The sequence below is a fragment of the Ursus arctos genome, unplaced genomic scaffold (genome assembly GCF_023065955.2).
Source record: "Ursus arctos isolate Adak ecotype North America unplaced genomic scaffold, UrsArc2.0 scaffold_15, whole genome shotgun sequence".
In the NCBI taxonomy this organism is placed as follows: domain Eukaryota; kingdom Metazoa; phylum Chordata; class Mammalia; order Carnivora; family Ursidae; genus Ursus; species Ursus arctos.
The window spans coordinates 58868909-58883065 of NW_026622819.1; the positions used below are offsets into that span (position 1 = coordinate 58868909).

General features: G+C 41.9%; 1 protein-coding gene and 1 long non-coding RNA gene across 12 annotated transcripts in view; one reads left to right on the top strand and one right to left on the bottom strand.

Annotated features, from left to right (window-relative positions):
* LOC123001701 (uncharacterized) overlaps window positions 1–14157 on the top strand; it is a 71024-nt gene that overhangs the window by 34041 nt on the left and 22826 nt on the right. The window lies entirely within an intron of this gene.
* The window catches only part of STK10 (serine/threonine kinase 10), a 122795-nt gene continuing 118819 nt past the window's right edge, over window positions 10182–14157 (bottom strand). Inside the window, exon 19 of the mRNA XM_026510969.4 lies at window positions 10182–12688. Within this exon, the coding sequence (XP_026366754.2) occupies window positions 12548–12688 (141 nt within the window). The 3' untranslated portion in view covers window positions 10182–12547. The remainder of the gene's footprint in view (window positions 12689–14157) is intronic.

Below are 14157 nucleotides of genomic sequence, written 5' to 3' on the forward strand. Positions count from 1 at the left end.
ATAAGAATATATACTTTTTTTTACAAGCAGAGAAAGACAACTATCATATGATTTCTCTCATCTATGGAACATAAGAACTAGAATGATCAGTAGGGGACGAAAGGGATAAAGAAAGGGGGGGTAATCAGAAGGGGGAATGAAACATGAGAGACTATGGACTATGAGAAACAAACTGAGGGCTACAGAGGGGAGGGGGGTGGGGGAATGGGATAGACCGGTGATGGGTAGTAAGGAGGGCACATATTGCATGGTGCGCTGGGTGTTATACACAACTAATGAATCATCGAGCCTTACATCGAAAACCGGGGATGTACTGTATGGTGACTAACATAATATAATAAAAAATCATTATAAAAAAAAAAAAAAGAATATATACTTTTTTTAAAAAAGATTTTGTTTATTTATTTGACAGAACACAAGCAGGAGGAGCGGGAGGCAGAGGGAGAGGGAGAAGCAGCCCTCCCCCCCCAGCAGAGCAGGGAGCCTGATGCAGGGCTCGATCCCAGGACCCTTGGATCATTACCTGAGCCAAAGGCAGATGATTAACCGACTGAGCCACCCAGGCGCCCCTATATTAATAACATATAACCAGGGGCATCTGGGTGGCTGGGTCTGTTAAGCATCTGCCTTTGGCTCAGGTCATGATTCTGGAGTGCTGGGGTCGAGCCCCACATTGGGCTCCCTGCTCCACGAGGAGTCTGTATCTCCCTCTGCCCCTCCCCTTGTTCATGCTCTCTCTCTCACTCTCTCAAATAAGTAAAATATTTTTTTTAAATATCATATAACCATATGAATATAATCTAAGAAGATTGAGCATTACTTTTTATTCGACAGTATTTCCCATGAAGTTTAACATATCAAATAAGCCTAAGTAATATTTCTTTTTTACACAGAGAACACAACTTTTGAGATTTTTCAGGGTTCTTCAGGAAAATCCCCAGTTAGTTCAAGGTCAAGAAGACTTTATTCAGAGTATGATTTGCCGAAATTTGTTAAGAATGTCAAAAGATTTGGGGCATCAGGGTGGCTCAGTCAGTTAAGCATCCAACTCTTGGTTTACTCAGGTCTTGATCTCCCGGTTGTGAGATTAAGCCCCACATCAGGCTCCACACTGAGCATGGAGCCTGCTTGAGATTCTCTCTCCTCTCTCTCTGCCCTTCCCCCTCTCTAAAAAGTAATAATAAATAAAATTTTTTAAAAAGTCAAAAGATTTAAAACCTTTGATCATATAGGATAGCAATTCACTGTGAAACAATACTTAGTTATCCATTCAACCAAAGTGACAATTAAAAGATTTCAAAGGCAAAAATAGAAAGTCATATATTTGTTTAAAAAAAAACAGCTCTTTTAATAGAGAAGACTCCGTTTTTTTTAAGTAACCAAAAGCATGATAAAGACAACATGAACCACAGAAAATTATTTTGATAAAGCATAGAATCTTTGTTTTCTAGGCAGATTACTTAAAAAGCAAAGAAAAACCTTTCATAATCTTATCAAGAGCAGATAAATAGTCCAAGAAAACTTTGTCCTTTTAGCAGATGAAAGGAAATTAAGTTATAGTTTTATATAAATACATTATATATTAAAGCTTATTTTTAAAAACCCTTAGGGGTGCCTTTGTGACTCAGTAGGTTAAGCATCCGACTCTTGATTTTGGCTCAGGTCATGATATCAGGGTTGTGGGATCGAGCCCTGCATCAGGCTCCATGCACAGTGGGGAGTCTGCTTGAGATTCTCTCTCCCTCTGCCCCTCCCCCCACTTACATGCACACTTGCTCATTCTCTCTAAAATAAATAAATCTTTTTTTAAAATCAAAAATAAAAACCCTTACGGTAAATCTATTCAATTTTACCCAGCTTTGACCTCACAACATAAAATATCTTTTCTGCATACGTTCTGCAACTTTCTATTTCCATTTAGGCTCTATCCCACTCTTTTTACTTTCCTATTCTGGAACAGCCAGTCATTTTACCTTAGACAACAGTACTCTCTTTTTTCATTATGAAAACACATCCTATATTCTTTGCATACTATGCACGTAAATACACCTGATTTTCTTCCCACATTTTGTATACAGAATTGCTTCCTTTTACTGTTTCTAGGAGGTTTATTTTTACATATTGATTGTAAGTTTTAACTATTAGTGATCTTTACCTTCCAGTGAAAACTAAGGCACAGGCAGTTGTGAACTGTGTTTCATACACTAGCACCCCATAGTAGACTAGCAAACTTATAAATACATAGTTATAGAAACGTACAGTTTTTAGGGGCACCTGGGTGGCACAGCGGTTAAGCGTCTGCCTTCGGCTCAGGGCGTGATCCCGGCGTTCTGGGATCAAGCCCCACATCAGGCTCCTCCCCTAGGAACCTGCTTCTTCCTCTCCCACTCCCCCTGCTTGTGTTCCCTCTCTCGCTGGCTGTCTCTCTCTGTCAAATAAATAAAATCTTAAAAAAAAAAAAAAAAAAGAAACGTACAGTTTTTAGAGACATGTTTTTTGTAGTATAATTTTTCAATGTGGCAATATTAATAGACTCACATATCTTTAGTCTCTTTAAAAATTAAAAAGCCAAAAGTAGGGGCACCTGGGTGGCTTAGTCGGTTAAGTGTCTGACTCTTGATTTCAGCTCAGGTCTTGATCTGAGGGTTGTGACTGCGTTGGGCTCCACAGTGGACATGGAGCCTACTTGAAATGAAATGAAGTGAAGTTTCAGGCCAAAAGTAGATAAACATGTTTAGCTATCAGTATCTCAGTATATTATCTTATTTGAGAATGACCTATTCATATTCAATGAATATTCATTATATAGTTTAACTTTATGTAAACTTTTATTTAAGTGTATTTAAATTACTTGTTTTTAACAATTATGCTTAGATTAGACATGAAACTGCTAACCATCATTTTTTCTTCTTGACAAATTTTGCAACAGAAATATAGCATGAGCTTATTTGACTGGTAAACCCAGATAGAAAAATTGCATGCTTGCATTACATTTATGTTGATAATTCTGAATACATGCCTATATTTATTAAACCGACAAACTTAAACTACTTTCTGTTTATCAAAGATTATCCCACATCATGTGAACTTGGAAAACATTTGGTTTAGGTTATGTATTTCTGAATTTTAGGAATAGTTAATTTATACAAGTGTTTCTTTCACTTTTAGCCAGTTAAATAGAACTCTTTTAAAAATATCACATATACACACATAGATATACATAAGCGTACAGACACACACAGAGATCTTATATTTTCACCTTAAAATTTTTGCTATGTCTCGGGTACAGTAATAAAGAACTCAAAAGATTAGGTGGATCCAGAAATGTATTTGGCAGAGAGACTAAGTTAAGGTTGCCTGGTTAGATGGCCAAAGTTTTTTTTACTAAAGTTTGCTTGCTGTAAGGATTCTTCTGCAGAAGCTATTTTTGGAGTCGTTTTGCCTTTTAGAAGCTTCTACATACCAGTCAAAGAATGCATTCCATTATCTCTGAGAGTTTTGATCCTCCCTTTTCAAGGGTGTTGTTTAAGGTGTATTTATCTTAAGTTAAAGTTTCCTCCAAGGGGGCCACTACAATTCCAAATTATCTGAAAGTTCACTCATTTTCCACAAGTACACAAGATCCAGGGCGCCTGGGTGGCTCAGCTGGTTAAGCGTCTGCCTTTGGCTCACGTCTTGATCCCAAGGTCCTGGGATCAAGCCTTGTGGAGGGTTCCCTGCTCAGCAGGGAGTCTGCTTCTCCCTCTCCCTCTGCCCCTCCTCCCAGTTTGTGCTCTCTCAAGTGCACACTCCCTGTCTCGTGCTTTCCCTCTCTCTCTCTCTCAAATAAATAAATACAATCTTAAAAAAAAATACACAAGATCCTCATCCATGAGTTTGGAATTTCCCTCCTCTTCTGTTTTTCAGAAGAGTTTGGGATTGATTGGTATTAATTCTTAGGATGGTTAGAATTCACCAGTGAAGCCATCTGGTCCTGGACTTTCATTTGTTGGGAGGTTTTTTATGGTGATTCAGTCTCCTTATTCTAATTGATATATTCAGACCTCCTATTTCTTCATGATTCAGTCTTCTAAGGTTGTGTGTTTCTGGGAATTTTTCCTTTTAGGTTGTCCAGTTTGATGGTGTTTGTGTTTCTGTGGTATCAGTAATGTCTCCTTTTTCATTTTTTATTTTATTTGAACGCTTTTCTTTTTTTCTTGATGAGTCTAAGCCTGGTTGGTTTGCCATTTTTACCTTTTCAAGCTTAGTTTGGTCTTTTCTATTGACTTTTTAGTTTCTCTTTCATTTATTTGTTCTCTGATCTTTGTTATATCCTACCCTCTACTAACTTTGGGCTCTTCTTTTTCTAGTTCCTTGAGATGTCAAGTTAGGTCACTTATTTGAGATCTTTCTTGTTTCTTGATAGAGGCCTTTATTAGTATGAACTACCCTCTTAGAACTACTTTTATTGCATCCCATAAATTTGGGGATGTTGTATTTTCATTAGTCTCAAGGTATTTTTTTTTAATTTCTCTTTTGATTTTTTTCTTTGACCCATTGGTGTTCAGTAGCATGTGGTGTGATCTCCACATAGTGGTGAATTTTGCAGTTTTCTTCTTGTAATTGATTTCTAGTTCCATATCATTGCAGTTGGAAAAGATGCTTGATATGATTTCAGTCTCCTTAATTTATTGACTTGTTTTGTGGACTAAGCTACGATCTAGCCTGAAGAACGTTCTATGTGTGCTTGAGAAGAATGCACTGTCTATTGCTTTTGGATGAAATATTGTGTGTATATCTATTTTTTTTTAAGATTTTATTTATTTATTTATTCGACAGAGATAGAGACAGCCAGCGAGATAGGGAACACAAGCAGGGGGAGCGAGAGAGGAAGAAGCAGGCTCTTAGCTGAGAAGCCTGATGTGGGGCTTGATCCCATAACGGTGGGATCACGCCCTGAGCCGAAGGCAGACGCTTAACGACTGGGCCACCCAGGCGCCCCTGTGTGTATATCTATTAAATCTTTATGGTCTAACATGTTATTTAAGCCTGATGTTTCTTTATTGAGTTTCTGTCTGGATGATCTATCCATTGATGTAAATGGTACATTAATGTCCCCTACTATCACAATTTGCTATTTCTCCCTTTGGTATGTTTTTTTGGTTTTGTTTTGTTTTTTCTATTTATTTATTGAAGGGCAGAGGAAGAGAGGATCTTAAGCAGACTCCACACCCAGCGTGGAGCCTGATGCAGGCCTTGATCTCACAACCCTGAGATCATGACCTGAGCCGAAATCAAGAGTAAGACACTTAACCGACTGAGCCACCCAGATGCCCCTCCCTTTAGTTATGCTAATATTTCCTTTATATGTTTTAGTGCTCCTGTGTTGGGTGCATAAAGATTTACAAAAGTTACATCTTTTTGTTGAATTGAGTCCTTTATCATTATGTCATGTCCTTGTCTCTTATTACAATCTTTGTTTTAAAGTGGTTTTTTTTAAAGATTTTATTTATTTGAAAGACACAGAGTGAGCACAAGCAGGGGGAGGGGCAGAGGGAGAAGCAGACTCCCCACTGAGCAGAGACACCCCCCCCCCCCAACACAGGGCTCAGTCCCAGGACCCTGAGATCATGTCCTGGGCTGAAGGCAGACACTTAACCGACTGAGCCGCCCAGGCACCCCTAAAGTGTTTCTATATATATATATATATATATATATATATATATACACACACACACACACACACACAAACACTATATATGTGTATATATATGTGTGTGTGTGTGTGTGTGTATATATATATATTTTTTAAGTGTAGCTACCCCAATTTTATTTTGGTTTCCATTTGTGTAGAACATCCTTTTTTATCCCTTTTATTTTCAGTCTGTGTGTGTCCTTACATATGAAGTGAATGTCTTATAGGTACCATGTAGATGGGTTTTGTTGTTTTTATCCATTCAGCTACTCTCTGTCTTTTGATTGGAGAATTTAGTCCTTTTATACTTAAAGTAATTATTGATAGGTATGTACCTATTGTCATTTTGTTCATTGTTTCCTGGTTGTTTTGCAGTTTCTGTCTCTTCCTTTCTTCTTCTCTTGCTGTCTTCCTTTTGGCTTAATGACGTCATTTAGTGGTATGCTCGGGTTCCTTACTTACTATCTTCTGTGTACCTACTATAGGTATTTGCTTTGTGGTTACCATGAGGTTTACTAGAACAATCTATATTCATAACAGTCTGTTTTAAATTTATAACAACTCAAGTTTGAATGCATTTTAAAGTTGTGTGTTTTTACTCTCCCCAGCCTATGTTTTATTTTTTTGTTGTCACAATTTTACATTTATCTTGTATATCACTTGACTAATTATTGTAGTTATGGTTATTTTTACTGCTTATTCTTTAACCATCCTACTAGTTTTACAAGTATTTAATCTACTACCTTTACTATATATTTACCTGTCAGGTGAGATCTATTCTTTCATGTTTTCTTGTTACTAATTGGCATCCTTTCTTGTCAATCTAAAAAGTACATTTAGCATTTCTTCTAAGGTTAGGTTAATGATGATGAATTCCTTTAGCCTTGCTCATCTAAAAAACTAGCTCTCCTTCAATTCTAAATAACTAATAAGTAGAGTATTCTTGGTTGGAAGGTTTTTTTCCCTACACTGTAAATATATCATGCCACTCGCTCCATGAATATATCATGCCACTCCCTCTGGCCTCCATCGTTTCTGCAGAAAATCAACTGGTAGTCTAATAGGGGTTCCTTTGTGCCTAACAAGTTTTTCTCTTGCTGCTTTTGAGATTCCTCTCGTCTTAAACTTTTGACATATTAATTATAATGTGTCTTGGTGTGGGTCATTTTGAGTTTATCTTCTTTGGAACTCTCTGGGCTTCCTGGATCTGGATGTCCATTTCTTTCCCCAGGTTAGGGAAGTTTATTTCTTCAAGAAAAATTTCTGCCCCTTTCTCTCTCCTCTTTCTGGGACCTCTATAATGCAAATGTTAGTCCATTTGATGTTGTCCTATAAATCCCGTAAGCTATCTTCACTCTTTAAAATTCTTTTTTTTGCTTTTTGCTGCTCTGACTGGGGAGTTCCACTCCTCTGTGTTTGAGTTCACTCATCTTTTTTCTGCTTCATTTGGTCTGCTGTTGAGCCCCTGTAGTGTATTTTTCAGTTGAATTATTGTATTCTTCAGCTCTGTGACTTCTTATTTGGTACTTTCTTGTATTTTCTATCCATTTGTTAAAGTTCTCACTGTGTTTATCCAATCTTCTCCCAAATTGGGCGAGCATCTTTATAACCATTACTTTGAACTCTTCATCAGGTAAATTACTTACACATTTCATTACGGTTTTTTTCTGTTTTATCTATATTCTTTTGTTTAGAACATATTCCTCTGTTTCCTGATTTTGCTTGACTCTGTGTTTGTTTCTGTGTGTTAAGCAGCCACCTCTTCCAGTCTTAAAGGAGTGGCCTTGTTTAAGAGATGAATATTATTGTTTAGCCTTGTCTAGCTCTTGGTAGTCTCTTGAACCTTTATGATTTTCCAAGCAGCCTGTCTTATTTTTTAATATAAAGCTGCCATTGTTGGGGGTTTGCCAAGTTCTGTCTGCCCTAAAGTGGGGGATCTTAGCACCTAGATTCAGGCTGATTGGAAACCAGACCTTCAGGTAGCAGCTTTTGAGTATGCAAATACATATAGGACTGTGGGACCACAAGCATGAACTCTGCTGGCCACCAGACCAGGTGATCTGGATGTGTTCCATAGATGACATTACTCCAGACAAGTGTATATTCTCCTTTCTGGAAGATACTGGAGAGCTGGAGCAAGGCAGAGGGAGAGTACTACAAAGTGGTGTCCCCCAGTCTACATTCCCTGAGAGCACCTCCATAGGCCTCTAGATGTGCCTCAGGCCCAAGCTCCAGGACAAACATATGCACCTCTTTCACAGAAAGACCAGGGGTGTGTTCAGTCTCCTGTCTGTGCAGTAGTGTTCAAGAATCAGCTGGAGTCTTATTCCCTGCCCTTATGGAGCCTGCAATCTCTTCGTTCCTTCCTAAAGCCTCCAGCCTTTGTGGGCCGTTATTCCCTTCATCGTCATCATTATCTCTGTCCTCAGCAGGTCTGTTGAGTTGTTACAGTCATTATTTCAGCTGTCCTTCCCCTGAGTAAACTTTTTTTTTTTTTTAAAGATTTTATTTATTTATTCGACAGAGATAGAGACAGCCAGCGAGAGAGGGAACGCAAGCAGGGGGAATGGGAGAGGAAGAAGCAGGCTCACAGTGGAGGAGCCCGATGTGGGGCTCGATCCCATAATGCCGGGATCACGCCCTGAGCCGAAGGCAGACGCTTAACCGCTGTGCCACCCAGGCGCCCCCCCTGAGTAAACTTCTTACTGCCTTTGGGCTGATAAGGGTCAGTCTGAGCCCAGGCATGCAGGTCTGGCCCTATCCTCTCCAACCTCATGGCTTATAACCCATTTATATCCCAGTCCCTGAATGTGTTTTGACACATGGTAGTTTGTCCTCCTAGACTCAGCGTCACCGCCTCTGGGAGCTCTTCCCTGATTCTCTGAGGCTGCATCACCCTGAACAGACACTGCTTCTCTGGGTCTGTTTCCTCAGGAGGACAAGTATTTTGAAGGCAATGTCAATGTCTTATTCATTTCAGCATTTCTAGCACTTGGTACATAAGATGGATCAGTTCATATGGAATGATCTCATTTCTCAAGTTCCATGTATCCCCTGATGCATTATCTTCTTCACCAATCTCATGAAACCTTTTTCCTGGGAACCCCAGTCACTTGTGGCCCTTAATGGGGGGGTGTGCCAGCTACTAGTTTGCTTGCACCCCCACCTCCCAGCACACCGAGTTCACAGACCTATGGGACACCCTGACAGTGGACCGCCACCTGCTGGTTAGTAGGTTTCTAGGACAGACAAGGGTCAGGGCTACAGAGAGAGTAGGGGTTCTTAATTTCAAGGCATTCCATAATGTAAAACCCTTCTCAGAATAATATTTTCAGATGCACAATATAAAGCACATAGATTATAAGTGAAAGCAATCATAATGAAAAATAGGTATCAAAATGTTAGAAAACATATATATTGCTTATAGATGTGATATGTATGTATATGTAATGTGATACCTCTCAGTCTTAAATAACAGGATCTAGTGATTGGTCTAATAACTACTGTTATTTCAAAGTGATGAACAGAATTTTGAGATGTCTGCACAGCTCTCTTGTGAGATGAAATCTATGATTTCTATTGCTGACAGTCACAGGGACTGCTTATACTCCTAGAGTTGGCTACCTCCATCCATACAGACAGGAAGTACTGAATTTCAGTTAGAGGTTAGTCAAACTAAAAACCAAATGTTTTCTGTCTTTTTTTTAAAGGTTTTATTTTTATTTAACAGCATAAGCACAAGCAGGGGGAGGGGCAGAGGGAGAGAGAGAAGCAGGCTCCCTGCTGAGCAAGGAGCCTGATGCAGGGCTCCATCCCAGGACCCTGGGATCATGACCTGAGTCAAAGGCAGACACTTAACCGACTGAGCCATCCAGGCACCCCACCAAATCTTTTCCCATCCAGGTCAAAGACACCTTGAATTCTTGTTGGTGATAGGGGAGGTGTGTGGACCCCAGGTAAGGAACCCCTGAATGGGGTTTCAGAGGCATGGCAGAAAAATGCTTTTAAATACAGCGGCTAGTAAAGTGTCTGTGTGATTCTGAGTGTAATGGGCAGCTGAGAGTGGAAGAGGAGGTGTGGTGTAGACAGTGTCTCTAGAAAGTCTTAAGTTTGAATTCCATAGGCATCATTTACCAGTGTTGTGAAGTTTGGCCCAAACTTCCCCTTGCCCCGTGTCCATTTCCTCATCTATAAAATAGGAATGACGAGGTTTTCCTCACAGGTTGTTAAAAGGACTTAATAAGTTAACGTGAAAACTGCTGGGGGTCAAATGTTTGATGTTAAATAAGAATGTTAATGTTATTAAATGTCTGTGGAACACGCACGCACACGCACGCACGCACACGCGTGCACATGCACACACATAACTTCTTACAAAACAGAAACCCACCCCGAAGTCTGACTGGCTGTGTGACTCACAGAAGATAGTGAACCTTTCTCGCCTGACAAATGTGGGTAAGTCTGCCCTGCTGCTTCCACCCGATCAAAGAGAACAACCACAAACGCAGTCTCTCACCTTGTTATTTTATTAGAAGCATATTTACATTCTTGCAGTTAAATTTTGCAGAGAACATTTTACAAAAGTTTTGTATAAAGTTTTGAAATGACATAAAAATAACTTCTATCCTTTATAAAGGGAAAATATAAGTTAGTTATATTTACTCTGCCAAAAACGGACTGAAAATGAGAAACAGTTCCATCTGTCCCTTACAGAGGAACCATCAGCAGAGGGCATGAGGAATACTGTGTGGGCCTTCTCACTGATGGGCATGCACACCGGCTCCATCATGAGGCTGGAGGACCCAACCAGCCCCCATCCAGAAAGGACAGAGGACCTATCAGGCCTCGGGCAGCACTGAACAGGGAAGCAGCAACTCCTTGAACAAGATTCAAGGAGTCATGTGAATGACAGGCCAAATAGGGGAATGGTCAAAGACTTTCATCTGAACCATGAAACTAGCATTTCACCTACATACTCACTCTCACACCCCAGGCTGCAAAAGGCAATATTGTAAAGAAAGCCAGAATCAGCCCTGCGGGACCATTTGCCAGTGCTGGCCTTGTCTGGTGGAACTCGGTCAATGTTCTGTAACTACACTGCTGCTAGTTCACATTTTCCCAGCACCTATGCACCAAAAGGAATAAAAGAGGACAATGGTTTCCCTTGTCTCATATGTGTGAGACCAGAAAACTGTCCCATCTGGGTCAAATACTGAAGCAGGCAAGCTGAAATGTTCACTAACTTAAGAGGACCCCTGCCTTCCCACAACCCCCAGAGCATCTTCACTGCATACAGGAGCCTTGGGAACCATGAGTCCCTTCTTGTTGAGTGGCTACCCTCCCTCCCCAAGATCCAGTTCTAACCAGCGCCAACAAAACTTCAAGAGAATTGCTTTAGGACTAAGCATCAAATCTTAAACGTTTAGGAGTGAAGGAAAAAGTCCTCCCTGGAATGTCTGCCACTCCATCAACAGCAAAACGGTACCCAGACTTAATATATCATCCGTGATTCCTCAAAATCACCTTCAGTTTCATTTATTTAAAGCAGGTACCTTCCTGTAGAAGCCATTTATATTTGTTTCAAGTTAGAAATCAAAGTGAACAAAGTTTTCTTTGTAGATAAACCGAATGCCTGTTTGAGCATGACTTTTACTGGGTTATCTACATCCTGCAGTCTGTGGGAATCAGAATCTGTAGGAGGCCAGCCGAGTAACCCAAAGGCCCAGGATTCCATCTGAGATACAGAACCTTTGCATCCACTGTGTTGGTGGGTGCAGGAAGCACTGTATTTCTCCTTGATGCTTTTTCTTCCTCAACAGAAATCCCAGTGACCACCAGCCTGTGTCTCAAGTGTAAGGCCAGACTCCTGCTAGGAGAGGCAGAGGGAAACAGCCTTCCCATATCACCTGCAGATACGATGGGCACGTGTGCGACAGCAACAGCCTAGGCACAGTCTAGTGTGGTGAGGAATTTATCCCTGAACACAGGAGCCTGTGTGGGGGCCAAAGGGAATCACGGACTGGCAGTCCAGCCCGTACCATTTATGCCAGCACGCAGCACACTTCACACCAGTGGCTTCACCTACACATGCTCAGCGGCACCGGCTCAGGCAGGGAATACGTTTCAACCCACCTGGCACAAGAGGCCTAGGGCAGAGGCAAGCCTGGGGAATGCCAGGGCGGCCAAGCCCTGTGCATGTGTATGTATATGTGTGCCGGTGGGGCGGGGGGCACATGATGGCACGAAACACCCAAGACCAGCAGAATGAGCAGTTCAGGCTCTCCTTCATCCTGCTGTTGTAGATATGGTCTTGTCTCAAGAGAAAAGCAAATCGGGGGCTACTGGAAGGATGAGGGCACCCTGTGAGCAGCTAGCTGCAGGGTAGGCTTCACTAGGAACCAAAATGGCTGCTAAGAGCCATGGTTTTTGTCTGATAATACAAGGAATGGCTGAAAAGCCAGCAAGAATCACAATATGGACAAACTCATTGTAACCAGCGGCAGCACTTTCTGCCCACAGACAGCAAAACCGGTGTTTTGGCAAACAGGAGGGCCCCAAGGCTGCGGAACACCATTCCTCCTGGACCCTGACCCCACTAGTAGCCCAGATCACTGACAACCTGAAGAGATGTGGGGCTCAAAGAGGACATACATTAGGATCAGGCAACACATAATAAAACCTCGCCCCTCCATAAGTGAGCGAGAATTAAGGAACACTGGGATGGGTCTGTTGGGCACAGCTGGGGTAGCACAAGGCAAGGGGCTGGATTCAAGTTGGCATGGAAGCAAGAGGGAAGGGGGTCCTGAGTTACTTGTTCACAGAGAGCGGGTGGGCAAGGCCCACCAGCCTGCCAGCCACAGCCCCAGCTGGCTGTTAAGGAGTATCCACAGAGCTGTAGGGGAAGAACTTGGTGGCCTTATTTGGGGTGGTAGGGTTCAGGCATTCTGTCTCCTCATTCATTTTGAAGAACATCTCCTGCTCTCGCTTCTTCTGGTTCAGATCTTCTTCCAGAGCCTAGGACAGAGAGAAGGCAGAAAGAGCTCAGTCAGATCTCATAGGACACAGGTCTCCCAAACACAGGACCCCCACCAAAGTGGCCTTCTCTGGAAATTCCACCCCCCCCCCAGGCCTTTAATGCATGGTAACTCAGTCTTCCCTCTTTCTTTTCCCAGAGCCGGTCACCCAGAAGATAGGTACCACCTCTTGCTTCTTTCTGCCACAACCATACAGGAGTTTGCTGTGGGCCAAGGGCTATAGTTTGGTAAAATGCTATCTCAGTGGGGGGGGGGGGGGCAGATGCCAATCTCCTGGCAGGAAAATAGCCAAATAAATGGAGAAAGACCCAAGGTAGAAAATGAACAGATTTAACAGCAGGTGGTGGAGAGGTGAGGGGTGGGGGTTGGTGGGGGCAGAAATGTCCCAAGTACATAGTGTTCCTAATGAGAGCACTGTCCCACAGAGATCATCCAGGGCGTTGTTTTTAAAATGCATGTGCCTTCACCCCCTGACATTCTGATTCTGAAAATTTGTGTTAGGTGTGGTAGGACAGGGGTTCTCTGTGTTAAAAAACACAAGCAGAGTGTCTAGTTGACCATTACTACAGGAGCTTCCCTGGGGCACATGCAAGTGTATCTAGATAAATTGGATCCTACCAGAAAAATGTCTTGAGGGGTTCTCCAATAATAGGCATTCAATTAAAACGGGAAGCAAAGTGTAGTGGAAAGAACATGAGCTTTAAAGTCATACAGAATTCAGCTTTCTTATTACCAGCAGCATGGTCGTCACATGTCACCTTTCCTCTTATGTAAAATGGCAATATCACTACCTATCTAGCAGGGCTGTTAGGAGGATTAAACTAAAAACTAATGGGTCATAATCGCTGAGTACTTCCTACATGTCAGGTGCTATGCTAACTACATCACATCTTGTTCAGTCTTCACCCTGTGGGACGGGTAGTGTGACTTCCATCTTACAGATGGAGAAGCTGAAGCTCAGAGGCTTAGATCACTTGCCCAAGGTTACTCAGCTAGCCAGGGGCATAGTCAAGATGGGAACCCACCTCTAACTTCAGAGTTAAGCTCTGAAACACTCTGGTCCGCTGTCTGCAAAGCCAGGCACACACCCGGGCTGCTCAGTAAATGTGGCTTCATGATCAGCATCTGACCCATCAGCCCAATTTCCTTATTTTCACTATAGAAGTAAATATGTTAATAGGATTTGACCAGCCTTCTATTATGTGTCTTTCTTTTTTTTTTTTAAGAGTTATTTGAGAGAGAGAGAGAGAGACAAGCAGACTGCTGAGCAGGGAGCCCAACGCAGGGCTCGATCCCAGGACCCCAAGACCAGAGCTGAAATCAAGAGTCGGACACTTAACCAACCAAGCCACCCAGGCGCCCCTATTATGTGTCTCTTTTTAAGACTATCCTTGGGATGCCCTGAAATAGTCTCAACAAATAATGACCAGATCCCCCCTTATGCTCTTA